Source organism: Chiloscyllium plagiosum, chromosome 1, assembly GCF_004010195.1.
Source record: "Chiloscyllium plagiosum isolate BGI_BamShark_2017 chromosome 1, ASM401019v2, whole genome shotgun sequence".
NCBI lineage: Eukaryota > Metazoa > Chordata > Chondrichthyes > Orectolobiformes > Hemiscylliidae > Chiloscyllium > Chiloscyllium plagiosum.
Window position 1 is genome coordinate 16,758,252 of NC_057710.1, and position 22,064 is coordinate 16,780,315.

Genomic DNA, 22,064 nt, shown 5'->3' on the forward strand with positions numbered 1-22,064 from the left:
GTACAAAACTTGATCTACTCATGGGAAATAAAGCAGGCAGGTGACTGAGGTGTCAGTGGGGGAGCACTTTGGGGCCAGCGACCATTTAAAATAGTGATGGAAAAGGATAGACCAGATCTAAAAGTTGAAGTTCTAAATTGGAGAAAGGCAAATTTTGACGGTATTAGGCAAGAACTTTCGAAAGCTGATTGGGCGCAGATGTTCGCAGGTAAAGGGACGGCTGGAATATGGAAAGCCTTCAGAAATGAGATAACGAGAATTCAGAGAAAGCATATTCCTGTTAGGGTGAAAGGAAAGGCTGGTAGGTATAGGGAATGCTGGATGACTAAAGAAATTGAGGGTTTGGTTAAGAAAAGAAAGGATGTGTATGTAAGGTATAGATCGAGTGAATCTTAGAAGAGTACAAAGGAAGTAGGAGTATACTTAAGAGGGAAATCAGGAGGGCAAAAAGGGGACATGAGATAGCTTTGCAAATAGAATTAAGGAGAATCCAAATGGTTTTTACAAATACATTAAGGACAAAAGGGTAACTAGGAGAGAATAGGGCCCCTCAAAGATCAGCAAGGTGGCCTTTGTGTGCAGCTGCAGCAAATGGGGAAGATACTAAACGAGTATTTTGTATCAGTATTTACTGTGGAAAAGGATATGGAAGATATAGAATGTAGGGAAAGAGATGGTGACACCTTGCAAAATGTCAATATTACTGAGGAAAAAGGTGCTGGATGTCTTGTAATGCATAAAAGGTGAATAAATCCTCAGGGCCTGATCAGGTGTACCTGAGAACTCTATGGGAGTCGAGGGAAGTGATTGCTGGGCCCCTTGCTGAGATATTTATATTATTGATAGTCACAGGTGAGGTGCCAGAAATATAGAGGTTGGCTAACGTGGTGCCACTGTTTAAGAAGGGTGGTAAGGACAAGCCATGGAACTATAGACCAGTGAGCCTGTCGTTGGTGGTGGACAAGTTGTTGGAGGGAATCCATAGGGACAGGATGTACATGTATTAGGAAAGGCAAGGACTGATTAGAGATTGTCAACATGGCTGTGTGTGTGGGAAAAGCACATCTCATGAATTTGATTGAGTGTTTTGAAAAAGGAACAAAGAGGATTGATGAGGTCAGGGTGGTGGACGTGATCTACATGGACTGCAGTAAGGCGTTCAACAAGTTCCCCATGGGAGACTGATTAGCAAGGTTAGATCTCAGAATACAGGGAGAACTAGCCATTTGGACACAGAACTGGCTCAAATGTAGAAGACTGGAGGCCTGTGACCAGTGGAATGCCACAAGGATCAGTGCTGGGCCCTCTACTTTTTGACATTTACATAAATGATTTGGATGCGAGCATAAGAGGTACAGTTAGTAAGTTTGCAGATGACACCAAAACTGGAGGTGTAGTGGACAGCGAAGAGGGTTACCTCAGATTACAACAGGATCTGAACCAGATGGGCCAATGGGCTGAGAAGTGGCAGATGGAGTTTAATTCAGATAAATGTGAGGTGCTGCATTTTGGGAAAGCAAATCTTAGCAGGACTTATACACTTAATGGTAAGGTCCTAGGAAATGTTGCTGAACAAAGACCTTGGAGTGCAGGTCCATAGCTCCTTGAAAGTGGAGTTGCAGTTAGATAGGATAGTGAAGGTGGTGTTTGGTCAGAGTATTGAATACAGGAGTTGGGAGGTCACGTTGCGGCTATACAGGACATTGGTTCGGCCACTGTTGGAATATTGTGTGCAATTCTGATCTCCATCCTATCGAAAAGATGTTGTAAAAATTGAAAGTGTTCAGAAAAGATTTACAAGTATGTTGCCAGTGTTGGAGGATTTGAGCAATAGGGAGAGGCTGAACAGGCTGGGGCTGTTTTCCCTGGAGCGTTAAAGGCTGAGGGGTGACCTTATAGAGGTGTACAAAATTATGAGGGACATGAATAGGGTAAATGGACTCCCTGGGGTCAGGGAGTCCAGAACTAGAGGGCATAGGTTTAGGGTGAGAGGAGAAAGATATAAAAGAGACCTAAGGAGCAACTTTTTCACGCAGAGGGTGGTACATGTATGGAATAAGCTGCCAGAGAAAGTGGTGGAGGCTGGTACAGTTGCAACATTTGAGAGGCATTTGGATGGGTATATGAATAGGAAGGGTTTGGAGGGATATGGGCCAGGTCCTAGCAGGTGGGACTAGCTTGGCTTGGGATATCTGGTCAGCGTGGACGGGTTGGACCGAAGGGTAGTTTCTGTGCTGTACATCTCTATGACTCTATGGTCCCTAATATTAAAAGATTGCCTTAAGAGCAAAGGTTGGCCTCTAGTCATTGAAATTTGGAATAATGAGTCGTGATTTCATTGAAACACAGGGATCTATAAAGGAGTTTGAGAAGATGGTTCCCCTCATGGAAGAGTCTAGGACCAGAGGGCATAGTGTCAGAATTACAGGGCACCAATTTAAGACTGAAATAAGGATGAATTGCATCAGAGGGTTGAGTGCCTTTGAAATTCCTTGCCACAGAGAGCTGTGAGGTCACAAGTCTTGGATATTTAAAGATAGATTATTGGTAAGTCAGAGAATAAAATATTATGGAGGAAAGTGAATTGAGGAATGTTTGATAGGCCGTGATGCTATTGAATAGTGGAGCAGACTCAAGGGGCTGAACAGCCTACTCCTGTTTCTAATTATTCGTCTACAGATCGAGGCTTGTGTTGTTCACTCTCAGGATGTGGACACCAATGGCAAGGCGAACATTTATTGGCTTTTTCTATACAACTGAATGATTTACTAATCATTTTAGTGGGCAATTCAGAGTTAACTACAGTTCTGTGGAACAGGACTCACATGTAGACCAGACCAGGTAAGGTTAGCAGATTTCTTTTCCTAAAAAGCAGCGAGTCAGAATTTTGAAAACAAATCTGAGAGTTTCATGGTTACCAGTGAAGCCAACTGTTATTCCTGACTGATTTACTAACTGAATTTAAACTCTCCAACTTTAAGTCTGAGCTCTGGATTATGAATTGAATAGCATAACCTACCAAATTTTACATTATCATATCCCAAGTTTTGGGGGAGTTGGAATTTATGGTAGGTATTTCCAAACTATGTGTTATGAATCCGAGTGAAATGAAAGGTCACATTTGCATCTCTGTAAAACAAATACAACAGAGAGGAAGAGATCGCCCAGTCTGGAAGTTTGACAGGACAATCCTGAACCCACTGGATTCATGTCAGCAAAGGAACAAGTCAGCCCAAAGAGCTCACTCGACTTGAAAAAATATTTCTAACATGGAGTTCATGTGGGCCTCGAACTTTTGAGGGCAGTTGCTGACACTTGGTGCAATAATTTTGCTCGGATCCAATTTGTGTACATGCAATTCGGCCCTGACAACATGATGTCAAATCCTGATGATGTCATACCAGGTCATTGGACATTCCAGGACAAGCATCATAGCCTTAGGATAAGGGGTAGCAAATTTAAAACAGGCTTGAGGAGGAACTACTTCTCCCAAAGGGTTTTGATTCTGTGGAACTCATTACCCCACAGTGTAGTGGCTGCTGGGACAGTAAGTAAATTTAAAGGTGGAGTTAGACAGATTGTTAATAGATAATGGGTTGGAGGATATGGAGAGAAGGCAGCAAAATGGTGAGGAACATATCAGCCATGATTGAATGGCAGAGCAGACTCCATGGGCCGAATGGCTTAATTCTGCTCCTATATCTTATGAACTTCTGTGGTTCAGGTGAGAAGGTGAGTGGCTGGTTCAAACTTTACTATTGTGTTCCTGCTCCTGTAAAACAGGCTCCTTAGCCCAGACTGATAAATTCTGTTGTACTGGTACCAGAAACCACTCCCAAATCAAGGGGACAGGAGCTAAAGAGTACGCTATGGTGGGAATTGGGGAAGACCGCTTAATAAATAAGTGGGCAGAGAGGTAAGGTAGGAAGAGGCTAGACTGTATAGAGTAGATTGACATTTACGAGAGGTGGTTTGATTATAATGAAACTGTGGTAGTGTGGAGAGGAAATTACATAGTTAATGATATAAAATAAAAACTAACAAGGTGCTTTAAAGCACTGATCTTCATGCTTACAAGATGTATGCCTTGATCTGGAACACACAGACTATCACATATTGAATGTTAATGAGCTATTTCATTGCTGGCAGCTGGGGTCACATCCTTAAAAATTAGTTCAGACAGAAAAACTATTTGGAAGCCGAGTTCCATTTTGTTTTTCATTTGCTTGTCCAGCCTTCCCTCGAATACATCACTTCCTCTACTACTGCACACCTTCCCCTGCAACAGATTAGGTGCCCATTTTACTGGGTACCCACTCAGGGTGACTCAATGTTAACTCCTCTTTCTGTTTCTATTTGAAACTCAGTCTTCAGCTTCCAACAATGTTACAAGAAAACTGGAGGAACACCACCACATATTTCTCCATCCCTCTGGTTTTGAGAAAATATCCTCAGTAGATTTAGAGATCTTGGCCACATTCCTCATTCTTGCCATTCACAAAGGGTTAATTGTATTGGTAGTAAACCCTTCTGGGAGGACAGTCCAGAAACAAACAAGAATCTACCCATAGTGTTCTCTTATTTAATCACCTGGCAAGACACAACCAGTGTTGCAATCTGAATTTTATGCATTTGCAGATTCTTTCAACTTTCAGACCAATTACATGCTAATTTCCATAGACTACTTTTTTTTCAATTTTCAATTACCTGACCACATTTTTTTTGCTCAATCACTGTCGTTTCTGGGATATTATTAAGTCAAAGTTTCATGGGTGAGCAAATAAAAACTGAACAGTTTTAATTGCACCCGTACCAAAGCTTCGACAACCCCTTTCAAACTTGTGATCCCTACCATCTAGTAAAGGAAATGACAGAAGATGTATGAGACCTCCACCATCTGCAAACTCCCTTCAACATCACACACCAACTTGATTTGGATCTCTAATCACTGCTCCTTCACTGCCACGGGATAAAAATCCACTAAAACCCTTCTCAACAGGACTTTGGGTGTCCTGAAACCACCGACTTCAGTGCTTCAAGAAAGCTGCTCACCTTCACTTGAAGGACAATTAGGATGGACTGCAAATGCTGGTTTTGTCACCATGCTCACATCACAAATTCCATTAAAACAAGATTGCAACGATTGAAGTAAACTTTTACTTTTTAATTCCATCTTTCTCCTAAGATGCTAATGTTCACTTTTGTTTCAAGTAGTTGACCCTAAACAATAATTAATTCATCCTTGGATTTTAACAGCTTCTTTTATGCATGTAGAAGACAAGGGTATCACTGGTTAGGTCAGCATTTGTTGCCCATCCCGACTTGTCCTTGAACGGATTGCCTATTGAATGGCTTAGAGAGCCAATTAAGAATAACCTATATTTCTGTGGGTCTGAAGTCAGAGCTTGGCCAAATCAGATGAGAATAACAAATTTCCTACTCTGAGAGGAGACAATAACATAAGCAATGAATAAAAGAATGATCAACTAACTTATGACAGGAATGGACTAAGGAAATTAGCATTAAAAGTACTTTAATGAACTAGATGGCTTTTGTGTAAATTTTTATAATAGTGAAATGCTCACTGTTAGGGTGTTTTTTCCTAAATTCCAGATTGTTCATTAAGATTTCACCATTTGGCATGGTAGATTCAAAATCAAAATCATGTCCTCAGAACACTGGCTCTGCAGATTACTAGTCCGGTGATATCATTATGCCACCACTTCCCATTTGTAGTACCAACATACTATATTTCAAATAAAGATTTAATGTTGTTTGATTTAGCAAGCTGACAATTCTTTTTTAACATGACAAGAGCAGCAAAGATAACAATCTAGTAGCCTATTCACCTGTATGGGCTAACTCCAGCACCACTTAACTAATCCTATTTCTACTCTTTCCCAACAGCCTTTCGTTATTCAGATAGTACCTCAGTTTTTGTGTACTGAAGAAAGTTGATATAATAATTAATGGCACATATGTTTGAGTAAGATCAGGTGTTTTTTTTAAACTGGTTACAATCTGCACATTAAACAGCTTTTCCTTCAGGATGAACAAAAACTAAAATGGGGGTCACCATAATGAGCCAAAATTAAAGCCAGAAATCAAAATAGATGTATAAATTTGAAAATTTTAACACATTTGCTGAACACAACAACACAAACCCATGATCTTAAGAATGCACAAAATGATATAATAGCATGATAAAGGTCCTGGAGGAATAATCAGATTGGACAGACTTAAGCATTCTGCTCAGTAATTTTTAACCTGATTTTGAATCAATGTTGAAAACTGCTTAGCAATTAAAGAAATGAAACAAATTGGTTTTGGATACTCAACCAGATCAATGTGTTCTACATGAACCTGGTTGACATGACAAGGCAAAGAAACTGGGTTTGAATTTTGCACTGCATCTTAAATGAGCATGATAGCCCAGTATCAGTCCAACACCTACCCTCCACATCTGCAATGAAAATGAGATCACAGTTAGCACTGCTGCCTCGCAGCGTCAGAGACCTGGGTTCAATTCCCGCCTCACGCAACTGACTGTGTGGAGTTTGCACATTCTCCCAGTGTCTGCGTGGGTTTTCTCCGGGTGCTCTGGTTTCCTCCCACAGTCCAAAAATGTGCAGGTTAGGTGAGTTGGCCATGCTAAATTGCCCGTAGTGTTAGGTGAAGGGGTAAATCTCGGGGGATGGGTTTGAATTGGGTTGCGCTTCGGCGGGTCGGTGTGGACTTGTTGGGCCGAAGGGCCTGTTTCCACACTAAGTAATCTAATCTAAATGTAAAGGATATGCCTTCTGCCAAATCAGATGCAGATATGCAGGTTGGAATTTTCACTGGAATAACCCAAAAAGGTGCTGAAGTAGTAGCACTACAATTAAGAGCAGCTGACCAAACCCTAATGGAAACGGAGCCTGGGACCTTCTTCCCTTAACTGATCACTGCTGCACAGAACTAAATCATTACCCATTCAAGCATTGAAGAGTTGGAGAAAGAAGTGTCATGACAACATGGGAAATTTCTGAATGTTCATCTATTCTTAGCTGGTCAGAAATTCAAGCAAGATATTTACAGGACAAGAAATTAAATATCTTCAGTCAATACAGTAGTGTAAACAAAATGTCAAATGTAAAGATACAGCTTGCATTAAGAACTCAAATTTCTTTCACTATGAAATTTGCACAGCATGATTAATAGATGTACTTATGCCATTGTGCCCTCACAGCACTATAAATACATTTTAAACTTCACCATTCACCATGTCCAGTCAGGCCAATTCCCAAAACTTTGTGGTTGAGGGGCAGGTATTGCTTTCAAATCCACATTGCAGTGTTGATTCAGTTTCTAAAAATACAGGCTTACAGTTGAAAGCTGGACAAATGCCCTTAGACATAAGGATGCAATGAAGTTAGGAGCACCACGAGCATCACACATCCCTCTTCACAAACTAAACTGCAGTTTTCACTTTCTTTTGAAACGCATGCATCTGATCTACTGTGCACGTGCAGCCACGAGAGGAGTGCACAGTATGTGCTTATAGAATAGAATTAACTGAAACTGTGGTGCACAAGACAAAATGAGTCCTCAAATCAGTATATCTGCACCTGTTACTTCAAATACATAATCCTCCAAGCAGAGACATTTTCTTAAAAATGTTAAGAATCAGTTTGGATGTATAGTAGAAAACGTGGTGAGAGGCTTTAGTATCACATCACTTGGTCCTGAAGACCTTTGACAATTTTTTCAAAGTAAAAGTGGTCAGAACGTGCCTTGACATCTTTTTCAAATATTGATTGCATTGTAACAATTGAAATGGAAGGTGTCAGAGATCAAGAACCTGCAGGCTGAGCAGATGACGTCCACTGTTATGAGACAGATGCCCTCACAGCCTTGACTCCATTGCAGCTGAGTGTCCGTGACCTCTGCCTCAGCAGCTGCCTTTCAGGAATGTCAAAGCTCTCGAAGTATGGGTTGTTGACAATGTCCACAGCCTCTGGACGTTCCACTGGTTCGTGAGAAAGCATTTGCCGCACCATTTCATGCTGTACCAGGAGGGGTTTCAAAAATTCAGAAAAGTTAATTTCCACACAGCATACTGTTAGGTTTGCCCAACTTTCACCTTGTTGCAAATATATTCTCTAAAGACCTCTGCAGAATATTGTGACCAATACTACATCAAAACTTACAAAAGAAACTTAAGGCCTAGGACAGCATAGAGGAGATTAATAAATTGGTTTCAATTATCAGAGACATTAAGGAAAGATTTAGTTGGGGAGGTCAACTTTATGGAGGAGAAAAAAAAAGATAGGAAGAAACTATCTACTGACACCAGTGTCAGTAACATAAATGTTATGGCACATTCAACATAACTAGCAAAAAGGCAATTGAGAGAATATTTTTACTCCACAAACACTAAATAGCTTGCAGAAAATGCACCAAGTTGTCATAAGGTGCTTCGTAAAAGTGAAACAAAATTTGATATTGAGCAACATAAGACATTTGAACAGGTGACAAAAAAGCTTGGTCAAAAGGCAGCATCTTCTTGGAGGAAAGCAACAGACAAAACGATTAAAGTAGGGATTTAAAAAAGAAATCATGGGATGTAAGTGGCCTTGGCTGGATTAGTGTTTATTGCTCATCCTTATTTTCCCTTGAAAAGACAGTGGTAGTATTAAGCTGACGTTTTGAATCACGGCAGTCCATTTCATGTAAGAACAACTACAAGGTCATTAGCGAGGGAGTTCCACTGACATTGAATGAACAGCGATATATGGGATGTGAGTGGATTGGTGGGGAACTTGCAGGTAGTGGTGTATCTGCTGACCTTGTCCTTATAGATGATAATGGTCATGGATTTCAAAGATGCTAAGGAGCCTTGATGAATTTCTGCAGGGCATCTTATTGATGGTGCACACTGCTGCTACAAAGCATCAGTGGTGGAAGATGTGGGATTTGTGATTGTAATGCCAATCAAGCAGGCTGCTTTGTCTTGGACGAGCTTCTTGAGTGTTGTTACAGCTGTACTCATTCAGGCACATGAGGAGTATTCAAACACACCCCTGACTAGTATATGGTATGTGGTGGATCAACTTTGCGGAGTTACATGATGATTTACTCAATGCAAGATAGCTAGCCTTTGACCTGCCTGGTAGCCAGAACATTTAGACGGCTAGACGGTTCAGTTTCTGGTATACCAAATAGATGTTTGTAATTGCAGATTCTGTAACAGTTATGTCACTGAATGTCAAAGTTACAAAGGTTTGGGCTTAGATAGCTGATAGCAGAGTTGGCAGAGCAATAAAATCAGTGATGCATAAGCCAGAATCAGAGGAATACTGAGATGTGAAGGTTACAGATCTTGAGCTGGTCAGAAAGAAATGTGGTTTAGTCCATAAAGATTTGAGGAAAAGAAAACAAAAATTAAATTGAAACCTTTGTGGACAAGAAGCTAATAAGAGGTGTGATATGTGAACAGGACGTAGTAGAGGCAGCAGGGTTTTGGATTTAGGTAGGTTACAAAATGGGAAGCCAGCCCAAACAGTATTAGAAAAGTCAAGTCATGTTGCAACAAAGCTTTGGAGGAGGGCATCAGCAATCAGCTGAACCAGGGATGGAGCAGATGTTACAGAAGTGGAATGAGGCAGTCCTATCGACAAACTTTCACAGTCAGAAACTGAAATGAAATGACACCAGGGTTGAGAATAGTCTTGTGGAGCCACAGTCATCCTGACAAGAGGAGGGGGAACAGTCAGCAGGTAAGGAATGGGATTGTGCCAGAGACTAGTATCATACTGGAAATCAGATAAACAACAGTGTAAAGAGGGGAATGCATAGTATAAAGCTTAGCATCAAAGGCAACATGGGGAACTAAACATTATGTTTTTAGATGATATCACTGAAGGGCAGCATAAGAAATAACAGAGGGCTGAGGAGAGGTTCCTGAGGGTTCTGAGAAGTAACTGTACAGGACTGGAAAGAGAAACCATTTTAGATGATTATCTAGTTACAACCAGATAGAGAAGAATGGAACTAGGGGAGTGCAGTCCCATCTGGCTGGACAAGATACTGGATGTCGCATTTGGTACACTTGCCTTTATTGGTCAGTGCATTGAGTACCTGAGTTGGGAGGTCATGTCATGGCTCTACAGGTCATTGGTTAGGCCACTTTCGAATACTGCGTGCAATTCAGGTCTCCATGATATAGGAAGGGTGTTGTGAAAATTGAAAAGTTTCAGGAAACAATTTACAAGGTTGTTGTCAGAATTGGAGGGATTGAGCAATGAGGAGAGGCTGAATAGGCTGGGGCTATTTTCCCTGGAGTGTTAGAGGCTTATAGATGTTTACAAAATCATAAGGAATATAGCTAAGGTGAATACAAAAGGAATTTTCCCTGGGGTGGAGAAGTCCAGAACTAGAGGGCATAGGTTTAAGGAGGGTAAAGATTTCAAAGGAAGCTAGAGCAAATTTTTCACCCAGAGAGTGGTGCATATATGAAATGAGCTGCCAGAGGAAGTGGTGGAAGCTAGTACAATTGCAGCATTTAAAAAGGCATCTGGAAGTGCATATGAATAGGAATGTTTAAGAGGGATGTGAGCCAAATGGGACTAGATTTGTTTAGGGTATAGAGTTACATAGAACATAGAACAATACAGCACAGAACAGGCCCTTCGGCCCACGATGTTGTGCCGAACATTTGTCCTAGCTTAAGCACCCATCTATGTAACTATCCACGGACAAGTTGGACGGAAGGGTCTGTTGCTATGCTATACAACTCCATGACTAACAGTGGAGTGCTGCAGCAGGAGGGTTTTAACCAAGGGTGTCAAAAGCTGCAGACAGACGAGAAGAGGCTTACAGGATGTAATTTGTGATTTTTATAGGGCAGTTTTAATCCAACACGATCAGAAACCAATTTGAAAGAATTTAAACATGATAGATAAAATGGGCAAGGATTTGTCACGGCACCACAGTCAAGGACAGTATCAGAAATGTACTGTCTGAAAACGATGGTAGAGGACTGAATAAACAGCAACGTTTAACAAAAGAATTGGATCACCACTCTAAAAACTGCAAAGGAATTGCAATGCAACGGGAGAAATAACAGCAGAGGTGAGACACCAACTGACTGTTCTCTCAGAGAGTACAGATTGTTCTGGTATAATACGTGTAAAAGCAATGCAAATTAACTCTAACATGATTAATGAATTGTGGATGCTGCTTGGATAACACATGGGCATAGTGATTTTCTATAGTAATCTTCTCCAGAAGAATATTCTATCGCTTGAGGTCACAGAGGAATACAACTGTCGTATTATAGCAGAACGACCTGTATGCGAAATTAGTACCAAATGGTTTCCTTTTGCGGTGTATGACTTTATTAGGAAATCATTGTCACCATGAAATAGGAATATTTATCTGTGACACATTGACACATTTTACAGCAACTTAAGACAGCTTAGAGCAAGGCATCCTGGTGATGACACAGGATTGTCTAACATATAATGCTTCAGAAATAAGTACACAGGCAAAATCACAAGGCAGCACAGCAGAAAAATATGCAAATTGTTGAGACTATGATACTTCAACAGTGAAAGCAAAATACCTCCCCATTGTCCTCACCATCTGTCAGTCCGCTTGTACTGCTCAGGTGGCTTGGTGTTAAGCAATTAAGTTTCTGACCAGGAGTTCTATGACTAATATTCCCTGGTCAAAACAGCTCTAACCCTTCCAGGCAAACCCAGATTATAGAACCGTGAAATAGGCAGTGATGCTCAGAAGTTGATAGAAATCATGCATTACTAGTCACTATTTTCAGCAATTACATACTCCCAGCTTGAAGCTTGTAACAGATGGTCACTCCCAACACGGCCAGCTCATCAATATTTGAATATTTAATCATTAAGGATTGTATTCACTTGCCTGCAGACCATTGACTATGACAAGATCTATGCTTCTTTCCATTCCTCATTTCTGCCTTTTTGACTGAGATTAGGAAGCCATGGTACATGCGCAAGAATTTCACCTCATCTTCTCATGTTCCAGCAAGTGGTAATTCACAAAAAGTTCCCAGTTCTGTTTATAATCTAGGTTTACGTTGTTCTTGTTAACGCCCATATAATTGAACATGTTAACATCGGATCATTTGTGCTACCAATTAAAAGCTAAGTATCAGATTGTGCCCCAAGCCCAATGCTTACCTCCTGAAGATAGTCCTCAAGAAATAAAGAGGGGAACTTCAAATTTCTTACATCTGTTAATGTCTAAAAAGGGAAAGGAATTTTATTAAACATTACAAATTAGCCTTGAATTCACAGATAATTCAATGGATAAACACTGCTTGCAACATAGACCATATCTTAGATTAATCTTTGACATGCACTAGTTAACTAAAGCCAGCAAGGAAAACGGCAGAAGTATAAAGTAAATTAACAAAAAATGAAGTCAGCCAACATCTCTGCCTCCAAACCTCTCTGATCTGCTCCCTGGATGTCCCTCTTTTTATTTTCAAAGAAAAACATAATTCATGAGACTTCAAAGTCACTGGGTGGGTCAGTGTTTATTGTCCAACCCAAATTGACCTTAAACTAAGTGGCATGCTCGGCCACTTCAGAGGGCAATTAAGAGTCAACCACATTGTTGTAGAGAAGGAACCACATCAGCCAGACCAGATAAAGATGGCAGATTTCCTTTCCTGAAAGGTATCAGCAAATCATTTGAGTCTTTATAGCAACCAACAGTGGGTACATGGTTACCATTAGGCTATCTTTAAGACCCAGTTTTTACTAAAGTTGAATTTCATAAATCTGCCATGGTGGGATTTATAATCTGCTGTCTATACCTTTATTTCTGAGATTTGGATTACTAATCTAGTGACACTTGGCAGAGGGCAGCACTGGCATACTGGTCAAAAAAAAAAAGTTTTTCTACCTTTCTGTTCACCTTCAAAATATTTTTCAGAATATTGTTTTTGACCTAAGCAACACTCCCCGAAAAGATCTTCTCTAGTAGCTCCAACACACACAACACACACACAGACACGCACACCTTGTATAGTGGAACAGCTGTGATACAGTGACTGGTTTGTCACTTTGGGCTTAGTGAACTGCATGTATTCTATGGGATCAACAGAAAATCATCATACTCCTAATTTGTTTTTAAAATCTTGTCAACTGGGAGAATACCTTGCTAGTTACCAAGTGTCTAATTTGTTATCTAATTATCTCAATTAGTGGTATTACTAAATCAAACACATTCCCAGAAGGAAACATGGCTCTACAGATCTATATTTAATTGTTTGCAATTGCTTGCCATGGAGATGCAGACGAACAATGTCAAAAGTCACATGACACCAGGTTATAGCCCAACAGATTTATTTAAAATCATGCGCTTTCAGAGTACTGTTTCATCCGGTGGACTGAAGTGAGTTCGGAGCAGCCCTCCAAAGCTTGGTGATTTTAAATAAATCTATTGGGTTATAACCTAGTGTCATGTGACTTTTGACTTTGCTTACCATGGTGATTAGAAACACACTCATACAAGGCTACAGGTTTCTTTGAACAAAAGAACATTCAAGCATACAAAACAAGGGGCAATAGTAGATTGGTTGACCTCTTGTACCTTTCCTAACATTCAAGTTGATGGCTGATCTGTTCTTTTCTTTTAAACTCTACATTCCCATCTACTTTGGATAATGCTCAATTCCTCTGCCTAACAAGAATCCATCCTCTGAAAAGTGTTTAATGACCTCACTTTCACCATGTTCTGGAGGCAAAGAATTCCAAAGTTCTACAACCCAGAGAAAAACTTTCTCATCACTACCCTGAAAGAGCAACCTCCTAACTTTGAACCCTGCCCCTTAGCTCTAGACTGACCTGAAACAGAAAACATTCTTTCTTCATCCACTTAGCAAAACCATTCAGGATCTTGTACTTCAACCAAGTCTCCTCTCACTCTTCTGAAGTCCAGAGGAAACAAACCTAGCCTGTGCAACCTATCCTCAAGACAACACACTCATTCTTGATACTTTAGTAAAGCTCCACTGGACCTCCCAAGCATTTACATGTAAAACAAAAAGAGACCAAAAGCTCATATGGTATTTGGGACGTAGTCTCACAACTGCCATACATAAATGAAGATTCCAATCCTTACTTTTATGCTTATATCCTCTTGTAATTAAAAAAAGGGTATTTCATTAGCTTTCTTGATTTTGTGCTGTACCTGCATACACTATTAACCTTGTGATTTGTGCATCCGAACATCAAAAGCTTAGGCTTTCTTTTGAAGTAATTTAAGTAATGCTCTATTGTTCAATCTTCCTGCCAAAATGAACAATATCACATTCTCCCATATGGTGTTACAGCTGCCAGATGTTTGAACACTCAATCTATCTATACTGGTCTTTCAAACTGTAGAATTTTACAGAACAGCAAGCCATTTGGCCCATCATGCCTACAACGGTTCCCAAAAGAGCGAACCAGCTGGTCCCATTCTCCAACACTCTCTCTCGAATATATTCTTTTGAAACCTCTCATGGAATCCATTTACACCACTCTGGCTGGTCATCATTTATTATCAGTCTTTCATTGTCCAACAGAAGATGGTGGCGAGCTACCTCCTTGAACTGCTGCAGTCCATGTACTGTTGGTTAACCCACAATAGGGAGAGAATTCAGGATTTTGACCTAATGACAGTGACCCAGATGATACATTTTCAAGTCAGGGCAGTGAGTGGCTTGGAGGGGAACTTGCAGGTAGTGGAGTCCCACATATGTTCTGCCCTTGTCCTTCGAGATGGATGTGGTCATGAGTTTGGAAGGAACTGTCTTAAGATCTCTGAATATCTCAGTGCATCTTATAGATGGTACATACTGCTGCAACTGAGTGAAGTTGGAGGAGGGAGTGGATGCTTGTGGATATAGTGCCAATCAAGCAGGCTGCTTTGTCCTGGATGATGCATACTGGGTATTGTTGGAGCTGTACCCATCCAGATACTTCTTGACTTGTGACTTGTAGGTGGCAGACAGGCATTGTGGAGTCAGGTGGTGAGTTACATGCCACAGCATTCCTAACCTCTGATCTGCTCCTGCGTTTGTGAGACGAGCCCAGTTGACTTTCTGGTCAATGGTAACTCCAAGATGTTGAAAGGAGGGGAATTCAATGATGGTGACATTATTGAATATCAAGGGGCAGTGATTAGATTGCCTTTCATTGGTGATGGTCAACGCTCGGCATTAGTGTCAAATGAATACCAGTTGTCAGCCCTTATCATGCCTTTCATTGACATCACTGTTGCAAATTGCAAAATCTTGAAGCTCCAGAAGACTCATGAAGCATCTGATCTCATCACATCCGATTAAGCAGGCAAAGACCCATTTATATATACTCCATTTTCTGCCAGCCAGCCAACCATCTATCCATTCTAATATAGTACCCCACACAATGAAATCTTATTTTCTGCTACTGTTCTTGATGTAGCACTTTACTAAATGTCTTCTGGAAACCCAAGTATTCCGACTCCCTTTTAGCCAAAATGCAAATAACTTATACAAAGATTACCAATTTTTTTTCATTATATCCCTGGGACAAAACCATGCAGACTTCTCAAATACAGATACTTAAGTGCACAGATCTCCTCTCTTTAGTGATTGATTCTAACACCTCCCTCATGAAAGACATTAAGCTAACTGGCTTTAGTTTTCTACCTCTTGCCCTCCTTGAATGGAGAGGTTATACTTGCTACTTACCACTCGCTACTCAAAAAGCATATGTTTATTATACAAAGAACAAAACTACAAGTTAGTTCAAAAGATTTTGATAAAGACAGCAAAGTTTCAACCAATTCTCAAACACCATCATTTTTAGGGACACTATTTTAGACAAATAGGACTCCTAGTTTAATGCTATGGATTACTTAAGTGATATTTCCAATTCTTGTCTTTTGACCTTGAGACAATTTTTCAATTCCTATCAAAGTTCACTGGCATGAACCTTTCATAATTCTGAGTGCTTAAGCTCGGAGTTTTAACAAGGTGAAGCTTTCTAGCCAATTTGCCTGCCTTGGAAAATTGATAAACTATAACACTTTGGTTGTTGTGACTTCCTCTGTACAATACGTTAAACTTTTCTGCTGATAGCAAGTGTTCTTGCTTCTGAAGTAAACTCTTAGTTCTTCTGAACAGAGGCCTTGAACCTTCTGCTTGGAGGTCAAACTAAAATTATTGCCTTTTAATCTCATGTAAACTCAAAATAAGCATCTATCCATCAGTATGATAGTTCTCCCAGGTTCATTACTGTCATCACAAACATTTGGGCACTGTTCCTTGGGACTTTGACTTTTTTTTTTAAAATAAAAACAATGACCTTCAAGGAAGTGACACAATCTATTTGCCTCCATTTAAAAAAATAAATCCCATAATAACAACAAGTATAAAACATCTTTCTTCACAACTCATTGTCTCTTCACCAATGTTACATAACTCTGTAGTGGTATTTACCTGAACTCTCTCCATTTGTGTACTGAAGGGATACAACAATTCAAACAGGATCAGGCCCAAAGAAAAGATGTCCACTTTGTGAGAGTAAGTATTTCCAGATATCTATGAAGTATAAAGAAGCTTTTACAATGTTAAACTTAACATTTACCGAGTTCAGTGGAAATGTTTGAGTTTGACATTACTCACCTGCTCTGGACTCATATAGAGCTTAGTGCCCACTTGCCCTGTGTGTCTAGCATACACTGGCATTGGTGTAAGTATGGATCCCTCTTCTTCCTCTTGGTCCATTTCAGTGACTAGCCCAAAGTCACCCACTTTCACCACATCATCCAAAGTAAAGAAAATATTTGAAGGCTTAAAAGGGAAATAAAAATGAACCCCATTTCAAACAAGAGTACATAAGACTCGTGATTAAGAGAAACTATTGATAAAAGTGTATTCAGACTAAATAAGAGACTGTTAAGAAATTAAAACAACTTTTTGCAAAAAATTTAGGATTGAAAGTGTGTCTGGGAACCACTGCATTTAATGGTGAACATAGAAAGTAGGAGAAGTACGGTATTCCGCCCTCAAAACTCCTCCACCATTCACTATGACCGTGGCCAATCCTCTATCGCAATATCATATTCTTGTTTTCTCCCAAAACCCTGTGGTGCCTTTTAAAAAAAAAAATGTATAAACTTCTCTTTCTGGAATACATGCAGTAACTTCGTCTCCACAGCCTTCTGTGGGAGAACATTCTTTGTGAGAGAACCTTTGAATGAAGAAATCTTTTCTCATCCTAAACCTAAATGCCCTGAGACTGGCTCTAGACTCCCCATCCAGGGAAAACATCCTCCCTGCTTCTAACCCATTAGAATTTTACACTTTTCAATTAGAGTACCTCTCATCCTTCAAAATTCTAATTAAGACAAACACAAGTGAACTAGTCGCTCCGCATAGGATATCCTGATCAGCCTAGTGGCCTCCACCACACTGTATGACAAGAGAAACCAAAACCGCAAAACTGTTTAGGAGGAGTTCTAGGATTTTAACCAACAAAAATTGAAGGATCAGCAATACATTTCCAAGTCAAGATCGTGAGAGGCTTAATGAGGAACATGCAGGTGATGGTGTTTCCATGCAAATTTTCTTGTCCTTATTGATGATAGCAGCTGTGCACTTTGAAGTTGTTGCCGAAGGAAGCTTAGAAATTTCTTCAGTGCATCTTGTAGATGGTACTCACTACTGCGACGAACAAAATAAATACTTATTAATATGGTGCAAACCAAGCAGACTGTTTTTATTTCCTGGATGGTGTAAAACTCTGATTATTGTTGGAGCTGCAGTCATCCAGGTAAATGAAGTATATTCTTTGAAACACTTGACTAGTGCCAAGTAGATGGTGGACAGGCTTTGGGGAGTCAAGAGGAGAGCTGTTTGTTGCAGGATTCCTGGTCTTAGACCTGCCCTGATAGCCACAGGATGTGTATGATGAGTCTAGTTCAGTTTCTGGCAAATTACAACCCCCTAAATGATTTAGCAATGGTAATTATATGGAATGATGGCTAGATCAAAGATAGAAGTGGGAAGTTGAGTGTGGACCCTGTGGAGATCGAAGAGGAGCTAAACGAACATTTCTCATTGGTTTTCACTCAGGAAAATGAGAATCTTGTTGAGGAGAAGAATGAGGTATGAGATATTAGACTAGAAAGGATCGAGGTTAGTTACAAACAGGTGTAATCAATTCTCTGGGAAGCCATGGAGGAGTTGTTGTGCCCTTGTTCAAGAAGGGCAGAAGAGATGACCCAGGTAATTATAGATCAGTGAGCCTTACTTCTGTTGCGGGAATGGTTTTGGAAAGAATTAGGAGAGATAAGATTTATCATCTAGGAAGCAACAATTTGATTTCAGATAGTCAACATGGTTTCGTTAAGGGCAGGTCATGTCTCACAACTTCATTGAGTTTTTTTGAGAAGGTGACCAAACATGTGGATGAGGGTAGGGCAATTGACGTGGTATATATGGACTTCAGTAAAGTCTTTTATAAGGTTCCACATGGTCGGCTGTTGGAGAAAATGCAGAGGCAAGGGATTGAGGGTGATTTAGCAGTTTGGATTAGAAACTGGTTTTCTGAAAGAAGGCAGCGAGTGGTGGTTGATGGAGAATATTCAGCCTGGAGTCCGGTTACTAGTTGTATGCCACAAGGGTCTGTTTTGGGACCACTGCTGTTAATCATTTTTATAAATGACTTTGCCGCAGACATAGGTAGATGGATTAGTAAATTTGCAGACGACACTAAAGTCGGTGGAGTAGTAGGCAGTGTGGAAGAATGTTACAGGTTGCAGGGGGACTTGGATAAACTGCAGAATTGGGCTGAGAGGTGGCAAATGGAGTTCAATGCAGCTAAATGTGAGGTGATGCATTTTGGGAAGAATAACAGGAAGGCAGAATCGATGGAAAGATTCTTGGCAGTGTGGATGTGCAGAGGGATCTTGGAATCGGTGTACATTGATCCTGAACATTGCCACCCAGGTGGATAGTGCTGTTAAGAAGGCATACGGTGTGTTAGGTTTCATTCGTAGAGGGATCGAGTTCCGGAACCGCAATATCATGCTGCAACTATACAAAACGCTAGTGCGGCCACACTTGGAATATCGTGTACAGTTCTGGTCGCCCCATTACAGGAAGGATGTGGAAGCATTGGAAAAGGTGCAGAGGAGATTTATCAAGATGTTGCCTGGTCTAGAGGGAAGGTCTTATGAGGAAAGGCTGAGAGACTTGAGTCTATTCTCATTGGAAAGAAGATGGCTAAGGGGGTGGGGATTTGATAGAGACATACTAGATGATCAGAGGATTAGATAGGGTAGACAAAGACTTTTTCTGAGGATGATGACGTCAGCTTGTACGAGGGGGCATAACTACAAATTGAGGGGTGATAGATTTAAGACAGATGTCAGAGGCAGGTTCTTTTAGCAGAGAGTGGTATGGGCGTGGAATGCCCTACCTGCTAATGTAGTCAACTCAGCCACATTAGGGAGATTTAAACAAATCCTTAGATAAACACATGAACGATTTTGGGATAGTGTAGGGGACGCGCTGAGAATAGTTCACAGGTCGGTGCAACATTGAAGGCCGAAAGGGCCTGTTCTGCGCTATATTGTCCTATGTTCTATTCTTGTTGGAGATAATCATTGTCTGGCATTTGTGTGGTGCAAATGTTACTTGCCACTTATCAGCCCAAACTTGGATACTGTCCTAGCACTGTAGTTGGATATGAACTGCTTCAGTTTCTGAAGAGTCATGAATGGTGCAGGTAATTGAATTATACAAGATGTGGAAAGGAGGTCTCTTCACGGGTCAAGCCCAGAGCAAAGGGACACTATTTTAAAATTCAGGGTTTCCCTCTCAGAGTTGCGCCTCTTTAGAACACAATGCCTCAGACCAACCAAGGTCTGACCTAATGGCTTGAGGAGCTGAATGGCCTATTTCTGCTAATTAGCACATTTGAATGTTCAAAACATATGACTGGCATAACAAGAAACAAGATGGGGGCTAAATAGTGTTCAAAACTGGAAGGTGCTGGTGTTAAGATGATTACTAATTAATCTAATGGTGGAAGTAAGGGGAAGCCTGTTTAGGCATGAAGTGTCTAGAAAGTAAAATTTGTTATCGTATGATACTACCCTAAGTATTGAGAATGACAGCACTGAAGAGATGATAATAAAAATATGCAACAAAAAGGGATGGAAAAATATGAAGGAGCAATTTGATCGAAAAGAATAGAGAAGCACTGAGAAGAACATAAATCTGTGAGGACAGAATGACAAGATTGTGTGTGTGAAATTCAATTAATTTACAAAGTGATAGTAGAGGTTTATAAAATCACAAGGGGCATGGATCAGATAACTAGACAAATAGACAAAGTCTTTTCCCTGGGGTGGGGAAATCCAGAATTATAGGCCATAGGTTTAGAGTGAGAGGGGAAAGATAAAGGAGGGAATTAAGACGCAACCTTTTCATGCAGAGAGTGGTACGTGTATGGAATGAGCTGCCAGAGGAAAGGTGGAGCCTAGTACAATTGCAACATTTAAAAGGCATCTGGATGGGTATGTGAATAGAAAGCGTTTGGACGGATACATCTGGTTGGCATGGACGAGTTGGACTGAAGGGTCTGTTTCCGTGCTGTACATCTCTATGACTCTGACTCTAAAAGGTCAGCTCACTGGACTCCTCACAACATTCCATATTAAGATTGTGGGGCATTGTGACAGTCCATAATACAAGTAGCGCTGAGAAAAGATAAAGGAAAAGACAACAGCTTGATGCAGAAGGTCAAGCTTCACAGGTTCTCATAAACACTGCATGAGAATGTAACATCAATTATATAAGGAGTCACAGAGCTGACTCGTACACTCAATTTAACAAGCTAAACCAGGTAACTTAAAGGACAAAGTGGAGGAAACTAACAATTTCTACTTCTAGCAGTAGTTACTCTTTGCACCTTTAACAATTATAAACACGAAGCACTTAGTAGTTAGGAGTTCAGCAGGAAGGAGCGCTAATTCCTGAGCAGAAGTCAGCACCTGGTAATAAGGAGGTTTTCTTGTCCATGTTTAGCCTGATACCACAAGCTTTCACTATCTCGAGTCAACATTGACTTCTCCCAGGGCTTCAAATGTATGCAAATATAGTCTGAGTCAAGTAAGAGATGCCTTTGGTTTGTTTGAATAGAGTCAAATCCAATGTTTGCTTCCTTGAACTGAAACTACTTTCTGACTGTGTAAATAAAGATTTTCTATAATTAATGTATATTTTGAAATAAAAACTCCTAATTGTAAATCACTATACCACAGTGCAGGCAATACATTCCAAAGAATTGTATACTAAAAATTAAAGTTACTCCTGCTGTAATTTGAACAAATATGATGTTTGAATCAAAATTATAAATGAAATGAAATTCTACACCTCTGTGTGCACTGAAGCAGAGTACTCTTCATCGTCAGCAAGACTGAAACATATGACAGATAAATGTGCAAACAAGCTGGAGATTGAAAAGAAAGAGATAAGACAGTCATGTACTGCATGACAAATAGTAGGCATATGGAACATCAATGTAGCAAAATAGAGCAGCCAGAGAAATAGACCAAGTATAATGCTCAAGTAAATTGCCTTGATGTACTTTTCTACATTCCAGATGTTGCGTTAATATATATGGACCAAAAATATGGTTAAATAAATAGGCATAGAGAAAATTAGCTAGTATTGTCACTGATCCCTATCCCTTCATCAAATCCGAGCCACGAAATTACAAGTGGAAAGTAATCAAAAGGCAAATTCAACAGCTAAACTATGTTAGAAGCAGTTAAAACTGCTTCAGACAGTGAAGAACATTGGCTCAGAGATCTACTCCTCTTTGAATAATGCAACAGAACTTGTTAAGGCTTCCCAAAAAGGCCAACAAGACACCTGTTAAATTTAAAATGGTATACCTGTAACAACACTGGTGGTTTTTTTAGATAGACAAAGATGCACAAGAGTGCACATTAAATTCAGCATTTGTTTTGAAGATTAAGCCAAGAGGTCACAA

At 40.2% G+C, this 22,064-nt stretch overlaps 1 protein-coding gene across 3 annotated transcripts in view; it reads right to left on the reverse strand.

The window, feature by feature from the left end:
• Positions 1–6,685: 6,685 nt before the first annotated feature.
• Positions 6,686–22,064, reverse strand: part of eif2ak3 (eukaryotic translation initiation factor 2-alpha kinase 3) — an 81,688-nt gene continuing 66,309 nt past the window's right edge. For all 3 annotated transcript variants that reach the window (XM_043698756.1, XM_043698669.1, XM_043698574.1), the window contains exons 14-17: positions 16,682–16,849; positions 16,496–16,597; positions 12,201–12,263; positions 6,686–8,045 (exon numbers count right to left, since the gene is read on the reverse strand). In XM_043698756.1, coding sequence (XP_043554691.1) covers positions 7,869–8,045; positions 12,201–12,263; positions 16,496–16,597; positions 16,682–16,849 — 510 coding nt within the window. In that variant the 3' untranslated portion in view covers positions 6,686–7,868. The remainder of the gene's footprint in view (positions 8,046–12,200; positions 12,264–16,495; positions 16,598–16,681; positions 16,850–22,064) is intronic.